Genomic DNA, 26,226 nt, shown 5'->3' on the forward strand with positions numbered 1-26,226 from the left:
CTGGGTGCCATGCAAAGCCCATGACGAAAATGAGAGACACCGGAAGAACTTCTGACTGTCTGTATATCGGCTTAGAGTGCCGACCGTCTATTTCTTGAAGAGAACTCCGCTATAGAGTAGTTGTTTGGTTTCCGCAAGACTTAATCATTTGGTGAGAAATGTGGTGAACTGCTGGCCATCAGTAAATGCTAAAATGCGATACCCCTTGCTTTAGATCTACATTAATTAATCCAATGAGGAGACAAAGTAACCATTGTTGACGGCGACATAGGTCGTTAGCCTTTCGTCAGAAGATAGAACCCTGAGTGAAGCAATACCCCCCAGAACTATCGAAGACACTAAACTCGGCGCTACTCCAGCAATATAGCTGAGGTGATTACCGCTTGCGTCTTCAGTTTGCGACACTACGCGTATACTATCGCGTATCACACGCCCGGAAAACCTTGTTCAAGGCCATGAACAGTACCTTAACTACTCGGGCCATTAATGATTGCTGATCTCAATTTTCCACCACCGACGATATGAACAGCTTCGTCGCTTTCCCATTTGATGTACCTCTGTTGCTCCGTTGAAGCATTTGGTGTCTTTCTTCTTGACTATTAGCAATCTGGGTAAATTGGCATTAATGGCATAGACAACGGGCCGAAATATCCTAGATCTTGATTAGATTAATCTTAAGCATGTCTCAGTTCAGAGATGAAAGCCAAGCAAGGTACGTACCATAGCAGATACCCCGTACCTTACGTCTGTTCTGCGTGTCCATGGGAGGGAAGAAAGGGATTGAGGGGAGTGTGCACTTTGATTGGCCGCTTACTTAATCCGCCCCTCGATCCCGCCTTTTCGGTCGGAGTCTCATGTGGCTATTCCCCGTGCGCTGGGAAATAATAATAATACACCTCCCAGTCTAGAGCACGGAGCCTCCCAGGCAAATCTCAATTTGATTGTCCTAGCGCGCTTCTCTGCTTTCGCGTCAATCACGTTTCTAGACAGTTTGTACTGAAGGGTTGCGCGCCTGGCAGACTGACGACCTGCGGACTCGATTACCCATAGACCAGATTCCCCTGGAAACAGCATATGACGGCCCGAAAACAAACTACATGACGTCTTTTGTTGATGTTGAATTGGGATCTCGAAACGACCGGAACAACACCGACAAAAAAAACTACAAACAGCTTCGTTACAGTCCCAGAAGGCCCTGATATACACTTATTGCGATCTCTCCAAAAGCACGGCGCTCTTTGCGGCGGTCGCGACATCGGTGTTACCCAGCCCCTGGCGCTTGCGCCCGTCCCCTGGGACTCGACTCTTTGGCAACTGGAGGTGCATAGCGGACCCCGAGTGTATGGGGTATAAGTCAAAATGGCTCCAGGAGGCGGCGGAAATATTAAGGTGGTGGTGAGAGTGCGACCGTTCAACAGCAGAGGTGAGAACTTGCGGTCCTCCGATCATTGAATGTCCACTGACCGATTGGATACTGGTCGGCAGAGATCGATAGAGGGGCAAAATGTATCGTGCAGATGAAAGGAAACCAGACCGTCCTCATACCTCCGCCCGGCGCTGATGAGAAATCGCGAAAAGCTGGCGGGAAAGGTGCGGTGGAGGGGCCGAAGACTTTCGCCTTTGACCGGTCATATTGGTCTTTCGACAAGAATGCTCCTAATTATGCGGGCCAAGATAATCTGTTTGCGGATTTGGGTGTTCCTTTGCTGGACAATGCGTTTCAAGGCTACAACAACTGTATCTTCGCATACGGCCAGACGGGTTCCGGAAAGTCTTATTCGATGATGGGATATGGCAAGGAATACGGTGTGATCCCGAGAATCTGCCAGGAGATGTTCCAGCGCATATCCAAGATGCAAGAAGACAAGAACCTCAACTGTACAGTCGAAGTGTCCTACCTCGAAATCTACAATGAAAGAGTTCGCGATCTGCTCAACCCATCGAACAAGGGTAATCTCAAAGTCCGTGAGCATCCGTCGACCGGTCCATATGTCGAAGACCTTGCGAAGCTCGCCGTACGCTCTTTCGAAGAGATCGATCACCTGATGGACGAGGGTAACAAGGCCAGAACCGTGGCCGCCACAAACATGAACGAGACCTCCAGTCGATCGCACGCCGTTTTCACTCTGACCTTGACACAGAAACGCCACGATGCCGAGACCTCAATGGATACGGAGAAGGTGTCTAGAATTAGTCTGGTTGATCTTGCCGGTTCAGAGAGAGCAAATTCTACAGGGGCCACTGGCGCCCGCCTGAAAGAAGGAGCGGAAATCAACCGTTCGTTATCAACTCTCGGTCGTGTCATTGCAGCTCTCGCAGACGTCACATCAGGCAAAAAGAAGAATGCTTCAATGGTCCCATACCGAGATTCCATCTTGACGTGGTTGTTGAAGGATTCTCTGGGAGGCAATTCGATGACAGCGATGATTGCGGCTATATCGCCTGCCGATATCAACTTCGATGAGACTCTGAGTACCCTACGCTACGCCGATTCAGCAAAACGAATCAAGAACCATGCGGTGGTCAATGAAGATCCGAACGCCAGAATGATCAGAGAACTGAAGGAGGAGTTGGCACAGCTCAGAGCTAAGCTTGGAGGCGGCGCGACAGCTGGAGCAGCTGGAGGTAGTATGCCTGCGGAGGAATACTATCCACCTGACACACCTCTGGAGAAGCAGATGGTCTCGATTCAGAAGGCAGACGGTACTGTCACCAAGGTCAGCAAGGCGGAGATCGTGGAACAGCTGAATCAAAGCGAAAAGCTCTACAAGGACTTGAACCAGACCTGGGAGGAGAAATTAGAGAAAACGGAGCAGATCCATCGGGAACGTGAGGCCGCGCTTGAGGAGCTCGGTATCAGTATTGAGAAGGGCTTCGTTGGCTTGAGCACTCCGAAGAAAATGCCCCATTTGGTCAACCTGAGTGACGACCCGCTACTTGCTGAATGTCTTGTCTACAATATAAAGCCTGGGACTACAACCGTTGGGAACATGGAGCAAGGAAGTCATGTGGAGATCAGACTGAATGGCTCCAAGATCCTTCCCAACCACTGCACATTTGAAAATGTGGATAATGTCGTTACTATCGTGCCCAGCGAGGGTGCTGCAGTCATGGTTAACGGCTTGCGAATCGACAAACCCAAGCGACTCAAAAGTGGTTTTCGAATAATTCTCGGCGATTTTCACATCTTTCGTTTCAACCATCCGCAAGAGGCTCGCGCCGAAAGGGTGGAGCAAAGTTTGCTGCGCCATTCTGTCACTACCAGTCAACTTGGGTCGCCAGCGCCGACCAAGACACACGACCGAACTATGAGCAAGACTGGCTCAGAGCTGGATGGAGACTCGAGTAGGGCCGACTCGCCAATGCAGGGACAACGAGGTGGCGAATCAGATTGGTTTTACGCTCGTCGTGAAGCTGTCAGTGCAGTCCTGGGACCTGATCACATCTCGCACATGCCCGACGACGAACTGGATGCTCTATTCGAGGATGTGCAGAAAGTCCGAGCAACACGTCGAGGACTTGTAGAAAATGAAGACGATTCAGATTCGCTGAGCTCATTCCCAGTTCGTGACAAGTATATGTCCAATGGTACTATAGACAATTTTTCGCTTGACACCGCCATCACCATGCCTGGGACCCCTGGGCAGCAGTATGATGGTGATGGACAAAATGGAAGCGACTTCACACTGCAGGCTGCCCGACAGGATATGCAGCGTCAACTGGACAAGCAGAAGGAGGAATACAAAGATAAACTCAGAATTGCTGAGGCCTCCGATCAAGACGCCGATGACTTACGTTTAGAGAAAGAACGGATGGAAGAAGCCCTCAGGACGACAAAAGAGGAATACGAAGAACAACTAAGGAAACAGAAAGAGGCGTTTGAGAATCATATGAAAGAAATGGGCCAGCCAGTGCCGAGAATTTACGAAAATGGCTTTGCAAAATTGGATGAACGAGAAATTGGAATTGCAGCCTCAGTTTTTCGGCACTGGTCCCAGCAAAACTACGTCCGCATGGCTGAGAAAATATTACAGCATGCATCGCTCTTGAAAGAGGCCCAGGTGATGAGCCAAATCATGGACAAGAATGTCAGCTTTCAATTCGCAATCATTGACCATGGACACAATATGGCATCGTCTTACGACCTCGTGCTCAACGGCATCTCAGGAGATGAGGATATCGTTCTAGAGGAGGCCAAGAAGCCTTGCATTGCAGTTCGGGTGATCGACTCCAAGCAACGCGTCATCCATCTTTGGTCGATCGAGAAGCTTCAACGTCGCCTCCAGGCCATGCGCCAATTGCACCAGTACATAGATCGTCCGGACTATATCCAGCACTTTAGGCTTGAGAACCCTTTTTCTGAGCCATGCTCACCGCAGTACTCCCTTGTGGGTGATGCCGATATCCCCCTGACAGCAGTCTTTGAGACGCGGGTTCAGGACTTTTCTGTCGAGGTCATTTCGCCGTACACACAGAACGTTGTTGGTATAGTCAGATTGTCACTGGAGCCCTCATCGGCACAGGCGCCGTCATCTACGCTCAAATTCAATGTAGTAATGCGTGATATGGTTGGCTTTGCTGAATGGGAGGGGACGGATGTGCATGCCCAACTCTTTGTTCCGGGCATCTCCGAAGAAGGAGGAGCTACTACCACACAGATGATTAGCGGCTTTGATGAGAGTCCGATCCGTTTTGAAAGTGTGCACAGCATGAGCTTGCCTCTTTCGAGTTCCAGAACGTCAGCGCTTAAGATCTGCATCTATGCTCGTGTGACGCAGATGCATCTGGATAAGCTCATCAGTTGGGATGAGATGCGTGATACCGCGGAGCTGCCTCCTCAGAAACGCAAGGCCCCGCGCATAGCTGAATCAGAGTTCTTTTCTGAAGAGAGACATGATGTGTTCGCCAGAGTGCAAGTCCTCGAATTGGCAGAATCTGGCGAGTACCTCCCTGTCGAAGTGGTACAAAGCAACAGTCTCGATGCAGGCACGTATCAACTACACCAAGGGCTGCAACGCCGTGTCCTTGTCAGTCTAACCTACAACTCCACAGAGAGTCTTCCGTGGGATGACCTGACCAATATCCGCGTTGGTTCTGTGAGACTGCTGGATCCATGGGGCAAGATTCCCGACCAAGACCTTCAGACGCCGGATGTGCCATTGAAGTTTGTTCAGGAGCCTATTGTGAAAGAAAATGCTGATGGGACATCGAACGTCACGTTGGTCGCTCAATGGGACTCGAGTTTACATGGTTCTCTTCTGCTTGATCGTGTTACTGCGGACAAGTATCGTGTGCAGGTCACGGTTCGCTGGGATCTCACATCGTCCCGTTTACAAGATCCTGTTCCATTTGAGATAGATCTCACACTTCAGATTCAAGGGCGAACTTATGTGCGCCCACAGTCCATGTTCAAGCAACTTTTCAATTCGACTCGGATTGTCCATTCAACAGTTCGCATGTTCTCTCTAGCCATTCGTCCAGTTTCTGCCAAACGCGCTGCTGATCTCTGGCGCATGAATACACAGAACGACTATGTGAAAGGTGAGGAGCTTTTGGCAAGGTGGTCGCCTCGAAAGGTTTCACTGGTGCGGGATTATATTGCAGCTCGCAAACGACGCCGGCGTCTTGCTGAGCTGAATGCAGCCAAAGGGGCTCTCAGTGCCAATAGCCTTGCTCCTTCTCCAGCCAGAAGCGGACGATCAACGCCTCTCCGGAGCCAAGAGCTGAATGAGCGAAAAACGAGACTCCTTCGGAAATATCTCGATCTTTGGGCTACGAAGACCGACCCCATTGAGGCAATCCTTGTTCGAAGCAACACAGAGCCTCCTTCAGACGGAGCCGCTTTCAAGTCGCGCGCGAAGCAGTCTTCGCTGGCGTCTGATGATGGCAGTTCTGTATCAGACCAGGAGCTATTAAAGCCACGGTTTATCGCAACGATACAGACACTCCCGAAGAACACGTCTTCCTTGAAATCCGGCTACCTACTGACTCCCGATGACACAAACAGTCATTGGGTGCGACGTTTTGTTGAACTTCGCCGACCGTATCTCCACGTATACTCTGTTCCGGACGGCGATGAGATTAACGCCATCAACTTGCGTAACTCCCGTGTTGATCACGATCCGGACTTCGCACGGCTGCTTTCCGGGTCTGACAGCGGAGTGTCTGCGAAAGGCCGTCCCAATGTATTTGCAATCTATGGAACGCAAAACACATACCTCTTTGCAGCACGGACAGAGGCGCAAAAGGTCGAATGGATTTTGAAGATTGACGAGAGCTACTTTAGCAACGGCGCTTCTCGTGCTTCACCCAACGGAAATTAATGTGTCGTCGATGCCGAAAGCCGATTCTGTATGGCTTTCCCAGCGCGGAGCTTATTGACTCATGCTACCTACCACTTGTACCTTCTACGGTTCTGTTGACTGGCTACCCTTTAAAGTTGCAAAACTTTTTATTCCTTCCCAGGTTTCTGTTCGTTAATTGGGACAAGGGCCTGGCGTCTATACATCGTTCGTTGACTACACCCTCTGTTTCAATCTTTTCTGGTTCCTTTTGAGATACCCCTGATACATACATCTGCTACTTGTGGCACTTGGATCCCCTTGTACATATTTGAGATATATTGTTCTGAAACATAGATTTGACCAGTTGATATAACCCGAAAGCCTGGGCCTCTGCAGCCCTAATGCCACTGTTTATATTATTTTCCTTAACTTCTGAAGATGAATTCATTAGATAGATGGCCTCGATGATCCTGCACTCTGATGTCATACCTAGATTGGCCTGTTGCCATGGTAACACTGGCACATGTTTATCATACTGAGAGCGACTGAGCTTCGATAAGCCAGGACCGCCAATTGTCCCAGGCTCTTGTTGAGTACTCAATTTTACTGTCCTGAGTCTGCTCGTGCATTATCATCAATTTATATACATATATATCTTACTTCATTGTACGAGTATAATCCCAATGCGCTGGACGCAGGGACAGTCCCCCTGGACCCGCTTCCTGGTTCCAGGCGCCGCAATCTCATTGATCATCGTCACATTCCTTATTCTGGGGTCTCGATATTCAACTGACTATGCCAAATATGCCCTGAAGAATTCCTTGAAAACGATCCCGCCAAGCCCTCACTGTACCTCGACAAACCGCACTCACGCAGACTGGGAGTTTGAGGTTCAGCGCGATGGGGATAACCACGCTCTTTCGGATGAACAGTGTCGGATAGCGTTTCCAAAGCTCTTTGTCGAGATTGAGAAGACTGCGGCCCTGAGGAAGGAGAGACCGATTACGTTTAAGGAGGTGGATGATGTTGTGGTTGAGGATGGGATGGTGCGGGCCGCGATTTGGAGCGGAGAGGTGAGTTGCTCCTCTTTATAGGGTGTCTACTCTGCCATGAATGCACCTCTGTTAACAGTGTATGGGCTAGTTGTATATCATCGACTATGCGGCTCAGCCGTACACGTACTCCCGAGCAAAGGCAACATTGAACTCCCTGCATCGCGCCCTGCAGTCGTTTCCGGATCGACACAGCCTGCCCAATATCGAGTTTGTATTCACGGCGGATGATTTCAGCAATGTTCCAGGGCCTGTTTGGTCGTATTCCAAACGCGACGAGGACGAGAATATCTGGGTCATGCCGGACTTTGGGTACTGGGCGTGGCCGGAAGTCAAGGTTGGCCCGTACAAGGATATCCGGAGGCGCATTGCTGCTGTGGACGAGGGCGAAGTGCTCCCCGACGGCTCCCTGGTCCCCGGAATGAAATTCAAAGAGAAGAAGAAGCAGCTCGTGTGGCGCGGCAGCGTTGCGATGAACCCCGAGCTCAGGGGGAAGCTGCTGAAAGCAGCGCAGGGAAGAAGTTGGGCCAGCATTCGGGTTATCGACTGGGATAACGAGGATGATGTTCGGTACAACCTGCTGCCKATGGAGGAACACTGCCGGTACATGTTCCTGGCACATACGGAAGGGCGCAGCTTCTCCGGCCGCGGGAAGTACCTGCTCAACTGCCGCTCGGTGGTCGTCTCGCACAAGCTGGTCTGGCGAGAGGCGCACCATGCGGCACTGATTGCGTCTGGTCCTGAAGCGAATTACGTGGAGGTTGAGCGGGACTTCTCGGATCTCGATCGGAAGATCAGTTTCCTCATTGATAACCCTGAGATTGCGGAAAGGATCGCTGATAACGCTGTGAGAATGTTCCGTGATCGATACTTGACTCCAGCGGCGGAATCGTGCTATTGGAGACACCTGATTAGACAGTACGCTGCCTCCTGTGACTTTGAGCCTGTGCTGTATAACTCCCAGCAGAATGGGAAGAAGCAGGCGCGGGGGGTGCCCTTCGAATCATGGCTTCTCACGGGCTCTCGTGTGAAATGAAAATCGGCATGACAATGTTATATTTCTCTGCATATACCTGGAGTTATGGGGGTTTCGGTCTCTTATGCTTTGCTGGTTTCCTTATGTGTATATGTCTATTTGGAAATTATAATGAAGCCTTGAACAATGAATGCCAGTCTATCGGCTTAGAATGAAGTCGTCTGGTTCTCTCCTCCTTGTCTTTGCGCCAGAATATACATGTTAAATCCGGTTACCTGATCTGTAGACCTGAGGGCATCACCTGGCGCACGACATCTGCTCTCTGCTTTACCTTGCTTTTTCATCTCTTTCATCGCTCTGTACTCTGACATCATCGTGAAACTACCCCCAAGGTGATTCAAGGGCCCTTAGTGAACCAGTCAGCTAAGTAGACTGATTGGCTTGAATCTTCAATCTTGAGACAGACTGCATCCGATTATATCCGCTTTGCAACATGCTCAGGTCACTTGAAACCTCATGAAGATATCTGATCAACGGCCTGTATGCATGAGTGAGCTCTTCGAATATCCCCGGTTGATGTTGGTTTGCTCCTCCTTTACTAGAGTGACTTGGTGACTTGGCGCGAGCAGCTAAATGATCCAGTGACCTAGTGTTAGCATCCTGCCAGTTTCTCTCCACGATTTAGGGCTAGTTCACCTAAAACTTAAACGCTCAGACTGTGGGGTTTAGTCGAAGAAGGGTCTCGCATGATTGTCTTCTCCATGGTATACTATCTAGTCTGTGGTTGAAGCAAAGCCAGTGAGTTCAGCAAAAAAGCACATGGATGCGGCGGCATTGGGGCGTAGTAGCTAATCTGATGGCCCGCCCCAAGATTTAGGCGTTAAGGCCCCAGCCCTAGATGCAGATCATCGACTTGTGGGGTAGAGGTCTTCTGATGGAAGTGACATTTTAAGACTCATGACTTTCTGCCAAGCTGCCAACACAGCTTAATCATGCCCAATTAAGGGCAACAAAAAGGGGTCTTACGGGAGATGCCCAGCAAGCATCCACACCATAGCCGACTGTCTTCAACTACCGTTGGGCTCACCGCGGAGAAGTTGATAGGAAATTCCTCGGTATCGGGCATACATTCTGATGAATTACCTTTATCCTGCGCGCTTTATGGAGGGTAAGACCTTCGGGAAGCATAATAGTCTTGTGTGATACCACTAAATGACCCGGAATAAGTTTGATTATCGACAAGGCACACCTTACATACGCAGGGATCCCTTGCGCGCTTTGCCATGTGTTGCGATTCTGATGGCCGGCACTCTTCTAAGCCTAGTGGCATTCGTCGACTTGAGAATCGGGCAAGACTCTACTGTCTTCTGCTTCTCCAGTAGAGAACAAACTCGCCGGCTGGAGTGCTGGGAATCGGTCCGAGTCACATGTTACATGAATTTCGTCGGCGTTTGTGTTCATATTGGACAAACACATCACTGTTTATTTGTTCGACTTCTCTGACTTCCGAAAGCGTCTGACACCAGATCATGCATGGCATTTGGATGTCTCGATTATTGTGATTGGCTTGAATCATACCGACCGTCAGGAGACAAGCAAGGGCCTGGTGTCCACTGCGCACTAGTACTTGAGGCAAAAAGCGCAGAAGCATGGAGAAGTTCTTTGGAACGACCCTATTGTAAGTGCGTTCGAACTAACATGGGAGCTTCTTGCATGTTACTCCTTGCAGTAACTATTCGTTCACCATTATTTCACCAGGTCCACCATGGAGGCCTCGACCTCATCACCAATAGTCCGAGGGAACCGCATTCCTCGGGTATGGGCGGTCGGCATAGCCCTTGCGTCACTCCCCTGATCGAGTAATGGGCTCTCTATGTACCATCCACAGGTCACAGTGTCGGAGCATATTATCCGCGTGCCATAATGAAGGGTCATATTCCTGCTTCTGAATCGTCAAGACTTGATAGATGCCAGTCCCCACAAAATGATCGGCAGCTCGGCATCGGTACTTCTCCACCCACTCCATGCTTCGACTGCCGTTTTCGGATACTCTTGAGTCTTCAGATGATAGTGGATTTGGACTGTCGCATTTGCTTCCCTGGGTCATCTCGTCTGCTTGCTCCGCCATACAGATTACAGGCTTATTGAAATTCCTTGGCTCTCTAAGATCTACGAGGACCCAGTGACCAAGTGTTACAGTCGTATGGACATTAGTATCTCGGCCATTGCTCAGAACAACAAAAATGCGCCACTTCAGCCAAACGATGGGCCAAACACGGCTCACTATTGCTGACTATTGTTGTTTATGTTGTGAGCCAGTAAATGTCCGATGATACCAAATGTTGTTTCTACAGCGATCCTTGCCTAATATGCTGCATAATGCGCCCAATGTCTAGGCCAGCAGACCTAGCCGCTATCTCAATGCTCGAATCCACTTGCCCCATACTTGTCGTGGGACGATATCGCATGACTGCTGATTTCGTCGAAGAAAAATTGAATTGTGATAGCTGTCGAGGGACAATTCAGTCTGGGAATGCCGGTCCTCCCTTTCTCGGCAACACCGAGAGCATTTGAGTATAAATCAATGACGCATCCCGAGCTCTACAAACGTAATGTAGAATTATTTCTTGCGTTGATCCCAAGAGCAATCGCCACACTGTGAGTCTGAGGTTCGCTGATATAGCAATTAAGCTCGACGACCTCGTTCTTTCTTTTTGTCCACCCATTCTGCAAGCATGTGGGTTACTCGATCAACATTCTGGGCCCTGGGCCTTACCATGACAGCTGTCTTCGCTTCTCCCGTTGAGAAGCAAGCCGGAGGGCCGTGGATGGCAGTCAATTCAGACTTTCCAGACCCTAGTTTTGTACAGGATGTAGATGGGGCATGGTATGCCTTTAGCACAAACGGCAATGGCAAGCGCGTCCAGGTGGCTAGATCCGAAGATTTCAACACATGGACTCTTCTCGACATAGAGGCATTGCCGACGCTTGCAGGGTGGGAGACTGACATAGATCATTGGGCTCCAGATGTTATTAGACGAGTATGTTCTCTAGTATATTTCTACTCAACATCTGCTGATTTACTCCCAGGATGATGGCTATTATGTTATGTACTATTCAGGCGAGGCCAAAGAGAGGGTGAGGCATCATTGCGTGGGCGTCGCTGTCTCTCAAGACAAAGACCCCAGGGGACCATATCTGCCGAACGAGACGCCACTATCATGTCGGCTGGATAAGGGAGGCTCGATCGACCCGGCGGGATTCCTCGACAAGGATGGTAGCCGCTACGTTGTCTTCAAAGTAGATGGCAATAGCATCGGCAATGGGGGAGACTGCAACAACGGCGTTCCTCCTCTGGTATCAACCCCCATTCTTCTGCAGAAAGTGGGAGTCGATGGCTTCACGCCAATTGGAGATGCCGTTCAGATACTTGACCGTGACGATACCGATGGACCTTTGGTCGAAGCTCCCAATCTGATACTGCACGGTGACACGTACTTCCTTTTCTATTCCACCCACTGTTATACGGACCCCAAGTACGACGTGCGATGGGCCACATCGAAATCGATCACAGGCCCGTATGTCAAAACTGGCCAGAAGCTATTCCAAACCGGCGACTATGCACTAACCTCACCTGGTGGATGTACCGTCTGCGGATGTGGTGACAGGATGCTCTTCCATGGGTTCTGTGAGCCCAACAAGCGGTGTACATATGCTGCGAACCTTGCCATTGATGGCGATCAGGTTAGACTTCTATGATTGACTGATTGGGTTGGCAGGTGTCTTGTGGATACTCTTGCATTATTTTCTGCCCCTGTGGGCTATTTATACATATATTACATATTTTCTACTGCGATATCTTTTACGATGATCTCAACGATATCAGTCCTAGGATTTTATTCTTGAAGTGTATTTAGCTAGCCATTTTTCATTGTTTTCATTGTTTTTAGCAAGTGTTTGTCAGTCGGGTGAACTTTCACAGATGGCATGGCGATGCTTCAATCTGTTTAACGTATCATTTCAATGTATCATTTCAACGTATCATTTCATGGCACATAATGTTGTGGGTATCACGGGTCTACATCATTTAGACTGTTCCTTTTCCTTTCGTTTAGCTCGAACATTTCTCACCCACTCCTCGACCGCGTCAATGGCAGCCTCCGGCTCATTCTTATAGTTGAGTAGATGACCCTGGATCTCAGCAGCGGTGAACTCACCCTCTGGGATGCGTGATGCAAACTCAGATGCCAGTTCTGCGATCTTTTCCCGCGACAATCGCTGCCGCTTCCGCTGGGTGACTGTAGCGTCGACATGTCTCTCCCCTAGTCCTGACGGCTTTTTGGCGGAGTTCATTTTGGATGTCCGTGCATCACCCTCGAGAATGCTGTAGATGGCGGAGAAGAGCTCGCGCATGGCATCGCGGTCAGCGTATCCGAAAGCAATAGTCATATCGACCCGTCCTGGCCGGAGAAGAGCTGGATCCAGCTTCTCGGCATGGTTGGTCGTCATGATGAGGATCCGGCCCTCGCTGGCGGCGACTCCGTCGATGACATTGAGCAGACCCGAGAGCGAAACGCCCTTGTTCGTGGTTGTTTCGGGCTCCTTCTCCTCGGCGCTGGACTTGACCTTTTCCACGAGGACGGCCGACGTCGCGGAGTCGTCCTCGGCGCGCTTCTGCGTGATCCCCGCGCTGTCGACGTCCTCGAGTAACACGATACAGCGCCGCGGGAGCTGCGAGAACAACGACATCAGACTGTCCTCATCGAGACTCTTCGAGTTCAGACTGAGCAGGTACAGCGTCAAGCCCAGCAGCCCGCTCGCCGCAAAACACAGACTCGTTTTGCCCGTGCCCGGCGGGCCGTGCAGCAGGTACCCCCGGCGGTACGGGATGCCGCGGTTCGAATACCACCGCCTCGTCCTCGGATGTAGATATTCCTTGATATCGTCGATGAACGCCTGCTTCTGCGCCTCGTCCAGCACAACGGTCGACAGCGGCCGCGGCGGCCGCGCCATGCACCGCACCCAGTCGAAGTCGTCCACCCCGCTCTTCTGCCCGCGGTAGATAATCGTCCGGTTGCCGTCGCGCGCCACATACGCCCGCTGCGCATCGGCCAGCAGCTCCTTGAGGATGGCCGGGTCCCGCCCCAGACAAGACAGGTACAGCCGCTCCGGCACAAACCGCAGACTCAAGCCGCCGTTGTTCTCCTCCCGCTCCCGAATGAACGCCAGCGGCCGCCTCTTGTACCAGAAGTAATGCGTGCCTTCGGCGGGCGTGAACCGCAGCGTGCGGTACTTGTCCTTGCTGATGACCTTTTGCCAGTACCGATCGAAGTTGGCCAGCATGTCGCTGTTGTCGTTACCGTTGTCGTCGTCCTCGCCGATGTCCTCGTCATCGGACCCCTCGCCGTTATCAGAGTCCCAGTACCGCATCCCACTGCTGATCTTCGTCCCCGCGACGAAATGCGTCGTCCGCTTCGTGAACGGCTGTTGCGCCATCCAGAACATGAGATAATTATAGATTTCGTCGTCGAGGCGGATCTCCGCCGTCGAGGTGAAGTATTCCCCCAGCAGGCGGACGATTCTCTTTATACTGTAGCGCAGGGAGGCGGTAGCTGCGGCTGCAATCACAAGGAAGGGCAGGTAGTACGATAGGTCGATCTGGAGGTACGAGACCAGAAAGCGAGAGAGGACAGAGTAGCCCGGTATAAAGGCGTCCAGGACAGCCGTGTCGATGGTGGTGCCATTTCTGCTATTGTTGGTGATGTTGTGGTCCAAATATGAGGCCATGGAGGCGATGACGATGACGATGACAATAAGAAGGTCAATGAAGAGGGAGAAGACCAACAGCCTCCATCGCTCATTATATACATTTCTCACGCCTTTATATGCCGGCAGCCTTGTAGGCCCGCGCGCATGTTGCATAGCTGCACAATAGGCATCAACAAGGCTGGGCCCACACTAAGAGCCTCATAATCGTAAGACTCATGCAGAAAGGCCAGTGTAACTGCGGCATCATTTTAACTGACTGTGCCGCGCATATGACTACATTCTAATCAGTAAGAGGCTAGGTTGACCTTGTCGGAGATCGAGTTGGGCAAAAATCGGGTTGCACTGAGCTGAGACTGACTCATTGCTGCGGAGCCATTCGACGATCGAGATGCGCCGCAGCGGTTGCAGGTCCACAGCTGATCCGGATGGTCCACATTTATAGTGAGCAACGTTCGCGACCGGGGTCCCAAAATGGGTTTGGTTTGGCCACTGCTCCATGATGATGGGCCAGTATTCACTCATGCTTCTAGGGTGGATTGAATAGAGAGGTATGCATTCATCTAACAAGCAAAGGGGTATCTAGATTATTACTTCGACAATAGTCGGCTCTATCAACATGGAACGCTCCAGTAAATGAACATCAACGCTTCTCACAACATCGCCCGTCTTTGACATTTACACGATATTGTCCTTGACGGTCTCGATTATATCAATGGCCCAATTCTTGACCTCCTCAACTTTGCTCCAGAGTGTTCCCCACCAAGTAGGGCCCTGTTCGTCGTCGCTTTCCGGTTGGCTTTGCGGCTCCGAGTTGGACTCATTTTCAGACGGTGAAATTGGCTCAACAAGAGCTGTTGACGACACAAGTGATGTAGTGGAGGAAGTGGAGGCCGGCGTCATGGTCTGCGAGGATACTAGGCTCACGGTAGCGCTGCTGATCGGAGGGTCAGCAGGTTTGTCGACAACCGGCGCATCTTGATCAGAATGAAGGCCCACTGGCTGCAGAGGAAGGCGCAGCGTTCCGTTGTTAGGGAGCGGATCAATCCCCAGAGAATCGCAAACCAAATTATACACATTGATATTCTCTGCATCCATGTTAGCTTATACTCGGATATGTCTGCTGTAGAAGAGGCTTTGCTCACGGAAAACTTCCAGCCGACTGTTCGGTGGATGAGGAAACGCAGGGCCCCTAGCAATGAAGATTGCGCGCATCAGAGGATGCTCATGGTCGTAACCATGAACACCCTTTGGACGATAAACTCGTCCAGTTCGGATAGCCTCTTGAGCATCAAAGTCTGGTCGCTCGACGATCGCCCATCCCGTCTTGGGGATCACCCAAAGTGGAGCAATACGGTCATTGCGGGAAAAGTGATATCGCTCAGGCATTGTCTCCCGTGTGTAGACTTCCACCGCATGTGGGTATTGTAGCGTCAGGTTTTCCAGCTGATCTTGCAAGGTCTCAAGATCCTCAGGCTTTTTCGGCCGGATGCCGCGCAATGGCCATCCGTCAATACGCTCGACMAGACCAAGATCAATAAAATCATCCAGTTGTATCAATCGTTCCGTAGCGGTTGTGGCCATACCATGGTCAGAAACAATAACAAGATTGACAATATCGGTCAGATTACGGCTTCGAAGGCCCGACATCAGCTCAGCCAACATGCTGTCAACCTGTGATATTGTATTTCGGATCTCAGTACTGTTGGGGCCAAACTTGTGCCCATCTGCGTCAACATTGGGAACATACGCAGCGATGAACTGCGGTCGCTCGGGAACAATCAAGGACTCTTCTTCTGCACCTGGCAAGTCGAGCAGCTCCAGAATCCGATCGACTTTTCGGGGGAGCTCTTCTGACCCGTTGTACTTGTCCAAATATGTTGGGTCTACGCCTCCAATGTGCGCCTCGGAGCCAGGCCACATATGAATCCCGGTTTTAAGGCCGTGCTTTTCGGCGGTCATCCACAAGGGTTCGGCATTCCACCACTTAGGCTGCATGCTGATTGACTGGTCGGTGTAGTGGAAATTCTCCTTTAGGATAGGATCCCAGAAAGTGTTGCTCACGATCCCGTGACTTTCTGGATATAAGCCCGTGACCAGAGTGAAGTGGTTCGGAAATGTGACGCTGGGAAAGCTGGGGAGCATATACTGTGGCGAAACGCCTTCGGCGATTAGCGCATTAAGTGTCGGCGTGAGACCACGGTCGAGAAAGTCGGCCCGGAAACCATCGAGGGAAACTAATATGGTGGTGGAACCAAAGAGAGCGGTGCCGTTGGAAAGTAGGCGCTGGGGAGAGTGTGATGCCCGGAAGCCACTCGAGGCTTTGTATGCACCCAGCAGGAATATTAGGAACAAAACCAAGACCGCCGCAAATACCAGTATTAATTTCGTCCAAGAAACTCGCCGCGGCTACATGGGATTAGCAGTTTGATTTGACCAGAAACGAATCAAGAGTCTGTCCTTACCCGAATATCCGCATACTGCTTCTCCAATCGCTGGTCTACCTCCGACGAGGAGCCGCTCAGGAGCGAGGATTCGGACTCTCGATAGCCCTCTTCCATCTCGTACATTAGCTCTCCATCTTCTCCTGCAGCACTACGACGCCGCCGTTTGCGCTCATCTTGTCGCTTCCTCTTCCGATCCCGATTCCGCTCGTATTTCCCGATCTTAACGCTGCTGCCGTTCGGGCTGAAGATCCGTCGCAGACCATGAGTTGGCCCGCTCCTGACCAACAACTTCTCCATCTCTTCCTCCTCCTCCAGTACTGCACGATCATGTTCGGCCAGCTCTAGTGTAGTGCGAGGCTTGCGAAGAAATTCGTCATCGTCGGAGTCAGAGTCCTGCTCCGATAGGGATCGCAAGGAGGAGGCATCATCGTCGTAATCACCAGGGGAGAGGAGGGAGGGACTGAGAAGATCAGGTCTCGGAGGCATGGCCGTGCAGGTCCTTTCTCATGACATACACAGCGTAGAGATTGCAGAAATGAGGGTTCGAGTGTCGAAGGCAACCAGCATAGACAATAATCACAATAATAATGATCGCCTCGAGTGGCTCCAGGATAATGTCGAAGTGGATCAGGCCTGCCTTACCTAATACAGATTAGCGCCTCTTCCCAGCTCTCCACTCTCTCCATCAACACTCCTCACTCCTCTTTAAGATCGATATGGAGAAGAATGAGTATATAAACAGATAGATAAGTGGTGTCTATCGCAGCTCAATTACACATCTTATATACCAGATGCTCAAGCTTGATTGGAGATGCTCAATTCTATATCACCAGAACATGTTTATGAGTGAACAGGAACTCTTCGGCCACGAAAGGCTGGCCGCTGGCCTTCAACCAATCCTCTGATAATGAATGGCTAGAGCTGAGCTGTGTTTCCAAGGCCATGCAGCAACATATCCATTGACAACTTGAAGACCTTTAGTTGTTTTTGTCTACGCTGGAACATAATATCCATCGGTCATACAATTTAGCATAAGCATGCAATAGGCCGCCGTCTCATACCGCCAGTCTATGCTGGTCGCTATGCTCTAACCATACCATTGCAGTGCAATCGCCTCCTGTCCTCTTTGTCTCTGTCGTTTGCATGAAATCCTTGAATCGCGATCAGTTTCTTGGAAGGAGATGCGTATATGCTCACTCAGTGATAGGAGCTGATTGCGGAGAAGTCGAAGACGCAGTCCAGGGCATATTCCGGCCCTTTCTGGCTGGGAGTGCTTCTTTCGATAAGTTATACCGGAAACAAAGGCTTATGCAAGGAGTTGTTATGGGTGATCTGAATCCGTTCGTTTGTTTGTTGGCAACACTGGTTTTCGTTTTCGGCGAGGAGGAAGATAGGGCTGAATGAAGCCCGGAAGCCGTCTATCACGTGCCACAACATTCCTCTAGGAGGCGATCAACATCTGCAGCTGGAAAGACTTCTGCAGGCAGTGTTTTACAAGGGATCGCGGCTAGGCAGCTTCTGGAAATGGAAAATCATGTGTTTGCCTCAGTCTCGTACTCTTCCAGATGCAGTACTATGCTTTCTTCCGCTTCTTGACAATCAACCTATTCCAGGACTATGATTGAACGAGGACGGACATGGATGCGCTTGATCATCGAATACACTCAATGGCAGCCGCATTGAGGGGCCTCGTTGGTCTATAAGAACCCCGAGACTCCATTCACCAGTTACCCTCGACATCGTTCAACGTCTGTTATCGAGTCTATCAATTATCTACTATCCGTGACCCTCAACTGGTTTCCTTGAACTTCGCGGCTTACACCTTGCCTCAGATTATTCTAGCACCTGTACTTTATCTCCCAGACTATCTCTACATCTATTCTCCACAACACAATCACAATGCGTTTCTCCGTTCAGATCATCGCCGGTCTGGCCCTCGCCGCCAGCACCGCCAACGCAGGCCTATACAGAAGAGCACACCAGACATCCACCAGCAGCGAAGTGACCACTATCCCAACCGAAACCGCCACTGTGGCCACCCCCGTCATCGATAAAGACACCTCCGCCACCGAGACCAGCACCACCGCAACAACCGGGAGCGACCCCACCGTCCTCTCTAGCGCGGATGCCGCTCCCACCGAGACGACAAGCGTCCCTGTCATCAAGCCCAGCGACGCCGCATCCTCCTCCGACGCTGCTAGTTCCTCCGCTGCCGCCATCACGACTGCCACGCTTCCCAAAGCTACCGGTACTGGCGACTACGTTGGTCTCGTTAGTCCCACTGAGTCGAGCAGCACTGGCAGCAGCAGCAGCAGCAGTGGCGGCCACAGCAGTGGTAGTGGTAGTGGCAGTGGCAGTGGTAGTGGCAGTAGCAGCGGCAGCGGCAGCAAGAGCGGCAGCAACAATGACGACGGCGAAGAGACCAAAGCCACCACGTCCCGTCATACCAGCCCTGGCTCCACCCTCGTGGTGCCTGGCCTCGCTGCCCTGGGTGGTCTTGCCGTTGGCCTGATGGTTTTCGTTTGAGTGGAATCGTAATGTTCTTGACCGTAATTGGGCGATGTCGGTGGATAGAGATTAGAGACGATGTTACTAAGATGAGGCGTTAGTTTAGCTTGAGGGCCAATCTGTTGGACAATCATACTTGGTGTCAGGGATCTATATAAAGCAGTTCAAATTAATCATTAATTCAAGATCAAAGTCCAGCTTTTCTCTACATGAACAAACATGGCTCTAACAAGACTGCAAGACACATACATGATGTCAATAACAATGGCTTTTCTCTAGAATGCCGCTCGAATGTCACGACGTAGAAATCCAGTTCACCCACTGGCACGAACAACCCCCGGTCCCTCCATCAACTCCATCCTGCGTCGAAGCCTCCGACGAGGACGTGAGATTGAATATACCGGGCGCCGGGTTGACCAGTTTCCCGCCAAATGCCCTGTCCTCAACCTGCAGTTTCTTCTCTGTCGAGTTGACATGTTGGTTCTCCTCCATCGCGTAGCAGTACACCATTTTCTCCTTCGCAACACCACCGTGTCGGTCCACCGTAATGGTCACTGGGTACGGGAACGACCCCGGCCGGACGAAGTCCGTGGCGGAGGAGGATGCGGTTGGGCTGTTCGTCCCTGAGGCCGGGGAGGTGGACGACAGGGAAGATGGTGTGGGTGTAGGACTAACGCTGGCGCTGGCGCTAGGATTACTGCGGAGGAGTGTCTTACGCGCGCGAGTCGGCTGCGTCCAGATCTGCACGAGGAAACGAGTCTGTGCCCATGTGCAACGGACGCGGGCGTTAGTCTCGCTGGCGCCACCGTTGGCGTCTGCGGCAGAGTTGTCTGTTGTGCTGCTGTTGAGAGGAGCAAGGCTCTCGAGGAATATGGAGCGGTCAAAATACGTGTAGAAGCCGTAGTGCTCTGTGTCCAGGCCCCGGTTGTAGAGGCGCACCGGCTGGGATTCAGGGAGTGGATACAGGGTAGCAGCTGCGGCTGTGCCGTCGGAGTTGAGATCGGGAGATGGGATGAGGGACTCGATGTCTGGGAAGGAGCTGTTGGATCGACGGGACAGTCGGGATGAAGAGTGGGTGATGGTCGAGAGGATGGTGATGAAGAATGGGGTCTCTTCGCCTGCGTAGGGGATGGCGTTTTGGTCGGTCGTATTACCCAGAAAGGTCTGGTCTCTGATACTCGGGGGCGATGGCGATGGGTTGAATGATCCACTTGTATCTCTGGTCCTGCGGCTTGAAGTGTTGGCAACTGTTGTGCTGTTCGCATAGGTCCCATTACGGAATCGTATCTCGACTCGGAAGCTGGGCTGATTCGGCGCGTACGGCTTGTTGTCTGACTGCTTCTCCGGCGGCAGAGCGCAGCTCCAGAGTGTGGATGGAGTGATGCATCCTGAATTTTGGGCCTGTGGCTCTGAGCCTGCGATTGTCGCAATGCCAGTCGGCATCGGTGGATAGCCGGTCAAATTGAGCCACTGCGACTGAACAGGTGTCCCATCCCCTTTCCTGGTCAGCATGATTGCAAGAACAACGGCAACTACCACAATCAGGACAAAAAACGTCGTGATAGCCATATACCACCGACGTCTCAGGCGCCCTTCTCTTCCCGGCCTTCCGAAGCAGCCTTTGTTGCTGAAACAGCCTCTGCCTCGCCAGAGTCCACCGGCTTTCCTACCAATAGCGTCCTCCTTTTCCAGTCTTCGTCGTCGGGTTTCGATCCTCTCCCTTTCGAACCAAGGGTGCGTCATCTGCTCTCGAGTGACAGGAACAGGGTCTATACGAGGCGGCAGCGTAGGAGACGCGCTGCGACGGGCGATATAGGTCGGAGCTGGTTCAGAAGCCATCTCAGTCAATGGAATTGATCCACTCCTCACTGTTGCTTGCTGTAGACCAGGAGACGTGGCATCCGGGGTTTGTGGTTGGGGGTGCCCGCCTGCGCCATTATTCGGAGGCGGCACAACAATATATTGAGGGATGATCCTCTCCTGTGGAGCTCCAGGCCCCGGTGGTAGATATTCAGGTTGTTGGATGTTAATGTTTGTTGCCGCAGGAGTGATAGTGTTCGTTGGTTGGAAGAAGAGGTGGGAGGCTTGTTTCTCCGGTCGATCCGCTGCATAGTCGGGAGGCTCTCTCTCGAGGGGTTCTGGCTCAGGAGAGTTACCTCTTGGTTGTTCCGGTGTGGCCTCCTCCAGGCACTTCTTTCCCGTGTTTGAAATCACAGGAGATGCGGGTTGGTCATCCACAGCGGTGGTCCCCGATATCGAACGAGCGCCAGATTGCGAGGCGCTCTCAAAAGGATTCACTGAACCTAAGTGAGACACATCGTCATCCACGTCAATAAGGAGATTCTTCTCGTTATTCTGTGGTTCAGCAATAGAACCGGCAAGAAGAACCGGGATCCTATCCTTCGGCGTGATAGAACAAACATGGTTGATGCATTCGAAGTACGGCCTTCCGCTGAACAACTCATGGGCACATGCCTGGTAGTATTCAGCGGCTGCGCCCTGGATCGTCCCACCCTGGAACATCATCTCAGTAGTTTTCTCCTCATCGGTGGTATTGACATGCATGGAGTTGAAATCCGCGAAGGGGTTAGCATCATCCTCATGCCAATTCGTTACTTCGCCTCTAGTGGCAACGGTCGTCTCAGGTGTATCTGGGGAGAAGTACGAGACTTCCTTCTCCCACCACTCATCGCTTGACACCGTCGAGTTCGTGAGGAGCGTCGGCATGGGAGGCCGCTCCGTTCTGGTGGGGGTCGATCTACTGGCTATCGTGCTCGACCGTCCCAGCATAGGCGACAGGAGATAAGTCCACCAGCCCTGGGATTGGTGTCGATTGGTATCCGTCATCACACTCAGTCGATCCAGCCCTCTTTTCGAGCTTTCCGTAGAGAAAGAACGAGCACGAAGTCCCTGTCGCGGACCGTCATCTTCCTCAAACACGGTCCCAGTTGAGAATGAGCGTTGCTTCCTTGTTGACAGGACAGACTCCCTCCGAGACACGTCGGGCTGACTCCCCTTCTCCACGAAATGGGACGTCGGTATGGCTGGGACTGGTGGAATCTCAAGCTTGCCATTTCCGATGAATGATGTGCGCTGAGAATAGATACTGGAGGTGGCTCTGGGACGGTGAAATTCCGGGGCGAGTCCTTGCCAGAAACCCTCGTCTTTCGCGGGAGTTACAACAATCGAAGGCGTCATAGGTGTACGCTGGCTTCCAGCGCTATCCAGTCCCTTTGTTCCATCAACTTGAGTCTGCGACGACGACTCCTCAAATGGTACTGTATACCCGATCATGATGGGCCGATCAGAAGGCGACAGCTCGTCTTTATACTTCTTCTTCTTCTTCGGCGACGTCGTATTTTCCGACATGAGCCAGGACAACCGCCTTCTCCCCGGCTCGGAAGCCTCGTCAGGCAGGCGCTGGAAGCCTTGAGCCGTCCCATTCTTCAAGATGCCTTTGATCTTCTGCGAGGCCCGTTCCCTCTCACGAACCTTTGACAACACCTTCAGATCATTCAGATTCACAAACGCAGGACCTGCCGCCCCAGTTTGTATCTTGGGCACTCCAATCGGAAGATCGGTGATCAAATTCAACCCCTTGGGTTTATCCCCTTGCGCCGCTCTCCGCGCAGTATCAAACACACCGATCTCGCGTTCAACCAAGCCGTCTCGCCGCACGCCTGCGGATTCTACCTTAAGCAACGGGTTCTTGTCCGACATTTTGGACAGGTAGTCGAAGGGACGACTCCGTTCCATCACTATGTCTTCATCAGAGGATGCAGCTGGGCTGGAGATCTCCTCAGTGATTGGGGACGATAGTGGAAAATTTGGAACTTGGGGAATCTGCAGCTGCATTTCTGGCCTTTTCAGTCGAGCAGGCATCTTGTCTCTTGACTGTAAGGAAGCGTGTTAGACTTGAGCGACCCTGTTTCGGTATACGTTTCTGTAGCCCTAGGACATACCAGGTCAAGACTTAATAGTAAGCTAGCACGTTATAGGACGATATCCGCAAGAGTGTTCAGAGGAAGAGCAGGAAGAGCAGATAGGTCATCTGGATGGATTCAGGCAAAAAATTCTCGTGGTTTAAGAGACTGAACAATGCATATGCAAGAAACCAGTGAATAAAGAGAGACTATAACCATTGAATGAAACAACGCAGCAATGAATCCGCTATTGTTCTCATCCCACGGAAACAATGAAGAGATCCCGCAGATATGAAAGAGAAAAGTACTCCAAAGCAAACAAATAGAAGGCCAAGTACCCTGCAAGAACAAACCAGACGGATGCAAGAAAGAAAAAGAAGACCAGAACGCAAGAAGCTCTGCAGAAGTTGAAAAGCTACCTTACTAGGGTTGGATCTAGAGCCCATGCTTCAGGTACCTGCCTACTACACCAATGAAGCATTGTGGTGATCTCCTCCATCCTCGACGCACGACGCAAGCAAATCTCCGAGCTCCATAGCTGCTACAGAGACTGTTGCATTTTGCCGGTCCAAATCGCCTTGATTGGACTGAGGTGGACTACCAGATTCTGCAGGATGATGTTGAAGATGGGATTTCGAAGATATCATTGGGTCGCTGGAGGACCTGATGAAGCTGTAGCCGCCCTGCTCTCAACTCGGGCCGGGCGCTTAGAGAGGAGGATTGGCACGGTTATTAGAGGCAAGAAGTGCCAATCAGAAGCAGATTGTCCAAAAATAGAGCCAGGAACGTATTTGATCTTATTCGCAGAGAGACTGAGTCTCCCGGAGGAGACAGCGTCATGGCGTAATACTCAGGTCTATCGTCCTGGATGTTGTCTGTTTATTTCCGGAACACTTGTCCTATATCTCATACCTAATACAAAACTCCCGAGGAAAGCTTCATGTTGCTATTTTGAAATTTATTCCATTTCGACAGATCATACAGAAACATCGTCAACCCCGTTGGCCGAGTCCTTTTGACGGATAGAAAGATGCCATCAAATGTATCCCATACCCAAAACCAGTTGCTCTTGGCGGATCCCATTTCCCATGCAGAACGAAGTAGACATGTCATGATGCAAAAAAAAGAAAAAGGACAAATCGATAGAAACAAGCGAGAATAGAGAAAAGCCGAGCGTGCAAAAATCAGTGGTCCGTCGTTGTAGCACATACACATCCTCACACAATATTTGAGAAACTATATCATGAGGTCAAAGAACGAAAATAAGAACGATAATCGGGGTATGAATTGCCCTGGGCAAAAGTGATAAAGAAAAGGCCAACAGACAAAAGCCTCGCTCAGAACAAGATACACCACCCGAATGAGATCTACAGGCGAGTAACATACCGTTTCAGATCTAGGGCCCAGAGTCAGGAGAAAAGAAAATATCAAAAGTATGAAGCTCGGCACGAGATAAAATCGCCGCTATGTTGAAGGTGGGGAGAATGGTATCAAAATTCAAATCCAGGGCCTTGCTAGGATGACAGACTACCGACGGTCGTCGGTATATTGCACTCCCTGCATCGGAGCAACGGAGCCATTCATCAATGGAGGCAATGTGCGTGGTTGATCTTGCATCATTGCAGAAGAGTTAGGGGCATAATTAGAGAAGGCCGGACCAGGGCCATGCGACTGTCCGTTGGCTTGTTGTCCGTTCATTGGGTGGTGCTCGAATATTGACGGCGGCCGCGACTGTTGGTGTGCTTGTTGTTGACTCAGCTGGGCTCGCATCTCTTCAACCTCGCTCCTCAAGACGTCGTTTTCACGACGGGCGTTACTCAACATCTTCTCCAGCTGTCCAATGTACTCGATCGCTAGACGCAAGTCAGTATAAAGGTGATTCGACGAAGCGATGACAAAACCMGTACCTCTAGTCAGGGTCTCCCATTTGCTGGATTTGTTGTTTTGGCTCTGAGGTAACCGCATGCGCAATGCCTCGAAGCAGTCTTTCATCTCACTGCGACGTTTACGCTCGGCTAACTTGTGAGTTACTCGCAGCTCCGGCGTGCGGCTGTATGGAGTACTGCTGGTGGGCGGCTCTGGGTCTCCGATGAGATCGCGTACTTGTTTGTGCTGCAGAGTATGGTGGTGGACATTCTGAGGGAGTTCTAGAGGGCAGTTAGCTATGTTATTTGCATGCTAGAATCAGAGAACAAAATGTATAAACCTACCATGTTGGCCACGAGGCAATCGCGCGTCCGAGTAGATACTACTAGCCAACGATTCGGCCGTGCTTCCCTTCCTTGAGAATGGATGCTGAGACTTATCGTTTGTGGAAGACATCGAATTGGATCGCGCAACATCTGGGTCGGGAAAGGCATAGGCAAGACCGGCGGTAGGCGTCTCTGCAGCATAAATTTCCGAGCGAGGATTTGATGAAATCGCGGGAGCAGTGCGGCCAGCCGCAAAGCTACGGTGCTCTCCGGCTCGCGGTCCGAGTGGAGAGAGGGGCTGGCTCCCTGAGTAGCGTGGTCCTCGGTATGAACTGTTCATATTCACGTCCATGGAAATCCCACGTTCCCTTTGCAATCCCGATACAATTGATGTCTGGGAGGCATTTGTGCTGTGGTAAGGTGAGGCGGGATTGATGGCCAGGGAGCTGATTCCCTGATTCATCCTACTATCAACACTACTGCGTCGCGATTCGGCTGGCTCCGCAATGCTGCCGCGTTGAGAAGGAGCATCGAAATTCTGGTTGAGGGAGGGAAGGGCTGGATTTGTTTGGGAACCAAAGTTGGGAGACGGATGAGCGCCGGCAGAGGAAGGCGTATTCGTGTTCGAGTGGTCATTCGGGTAGGGAGATCGCTCGGAAACAGAACCACGATTCGGGGACGGTTGAGAGGAAGTGAGGAAGGATAGAGAGGGATAATTGCCGGTTCCGTTCGTCGCCGTGGAGTAGGTGGATGATCCTGGTCTATTGTCAGTGCCTGACATGGCAGATGTAGAACAAGTAATCATACTTGTGCTTTGAGGCATTGACCAGTTTCCCGAGTCGCGTTCTATCGTGTTCAAGGATGCATTCCCTGGGGACTTCTCTGCGGGGAGAGGTATGTTGCTGCTCATACTTGCGGTGAGAGTTGAAATCGAGGGTAATGTTTGCGCAGAAGAGACCGGAGCATTCTGCGGCCCTGTTGTGGTAGGTTCCCACGGCCGATGGGTTAAAGTGGTTTCCATGGCGGACGACGAGAGGTTTCGAGTGGTGATAATGGCGAAAATTCGTGGTTAATCCGA

General features: G+C 51.4%; 8 protein-coding genes across 8 annotated transcripts; 4 read left to right on the forward strand and 4 right to left on the reverse strand.

Annotated features, from left to right (window-relative positions):
* Positions 1-1,359: 1,359 nt before the first annotated feature.
* Positions 1,360-6,323, forward strand: Asppvi_008064 (kinesin-3 motor protein uncA; the record flags this gene model as incomplete). The annotated part of the gene is made up of 2 exons (XM_043303945.1): positions 1,360-1,423; positions 1,486-6,323. The coding sequence occupies 2 exons, from the start codon at positions 1,360-1,362 to the stop codon at positions 6,321-6,323; spliced, it is 4,902 nt and encodes a 1,633-aa protein (XP_043159880.1).
* Positions 6,324-6,967: 644 nt separating this feature from the next.
* Positions 6,968-8,372, forward strand: Asppvi_008065 (DUF821 domain protein; the record flags this gene model as incomplete). The annotated part of the gene is made up of 2 exons (XM_043303946.1): positions 6,968-7,357; positions 7,428-8,372. 2 exons carry the CDS (start codon positions 6,968-6,970, stop codon positions 8,370-8,372), a joined length of 1,335 nt encoding a protein of 444 aa, XP_043159881.1.
* A 2,675-nt stretch (positions 8,373-11,047) lies between these two features.
* On the forward strand, positions 11,048-12,071 carry Asppvi_008066 (glycoside hydrolase family 43 protein; the record flags this gene model as incomplete). Its single annotated transcript, XM_043303947.1, has 2 exons — positions 11,048-11,353; positions 11,403-12,071. 2 exons carry the CDS (start codon positions 11,048-11,050, stop codon positions 12,069-12,071), a joined length of 975 nt encoding a protein of 324 aa, XP_043159882.1.
* Positions 12,072-12,395: 324 nt separating this feature from the next.
* On the reverse strand, positions 12,396-14,234 carry Asppvi_008067 (BCS1 and AAA domain-containing protein; the record flags this gene model as incomplete). The annotated part of the gene is made up of 1 exon (XM_043303948.1): positions 12,396-14,234. One exon carries the CDS (start codon positions 14,232-14,234, stop codon positions 12,396-12,398), a length of 1,839 nt encoding a protein of 612 aa, XP_043159883.1.
* Positions 14,235-14,756: 522 nt separating this feature from the next.
* Positions 14,757-17,011, reverse strand: Asppvi_008068 (alkaline phosphatase family protein; the record flags this gene model as incomplete). The annotated part of the gene is made up of 3 exons (XM_043303949.1): positions 14,757-15,166; positions 15,224-16,487; positions 16,544-17,011. 3 exons carry the CDS (start codon positions 17,009-17,011, stop codon positions 14,757-14,759), a joined length of 2,142 nt encoding a protein of 713 aa, XP_043159884.1.
* A 1,413-nt stretch (positions 17,012-18,424) lies between these two features.
* On the forward strand, positions 18,425-19,051 carry Asppvi_008069 (uncharacterized protein; the record flags this gene model as incomplete). Its single annotated transcript, XM_043303950.1, has 1 exon — positions 18,425-19,051. The coding sequence occupies one exon, from the start codon at positions 18,425-18,427 to the stop codon at positions 19,049-19,051; it is 627 nt and encodes a 208-aa protein (XP_043159885.1).
* A 276-nt stretch (positions 19,052-19,327) lies between these two features.
* Asppvi_008070 (uncharacterized protein) lies at positions 19,328-22,915 on the reverse strand (the record flags this gene model as incomplete). Its single annotated transcript, XM_043303951.1, has 1 exon — positions 19,328-22,915. One exon carries the CDS (start codon positions 22,913-22,915, stop codon positions 19,328-19,330), a length of 3,588 nt encoding a protein of 1,195 aa, XP_043159886.1.
* Positions 22,916-24,483: 1,568 nt separating this feature from the next.
* Positions 24,484-26,169, reverse strand: Asppvi_008071 (putative HLH transcription factor (Hpa3); the record flags this gene model as incomplete). The annotated part of the gene is made up of 3 exons (XM_043303952.1): positions 24,484-25,103; positions 25,167-25,904; positions 25,956-26,169. The coding sequence occupies 3 exons, from the start codon at positions 26,167-26,169 to the stop codon at positions 24,484-24,486; spliced, it is 1,572 nt and encodes a 523-aa protein (XP_043159887.1).
* Positions 26,170-26,226: the final 57 nt, after the last annotated feature.

The sequence above is a fragment of the Aspergillus pseudoviridinutans genome, assembly GCF_018340605.1.
Source record: "Aspergillus pseudoviridinutans IFM 55266 DNA, scaffold_5, whole genome shotgun sequence".
NCBI classification, from domain to species: Eukaryota; Fungi; Ascomycota; class Eurotiomycetes; order Eurotiales; family Aspergillaceae; genus Aspergillus; species Aspergillus pseudoviridinutans.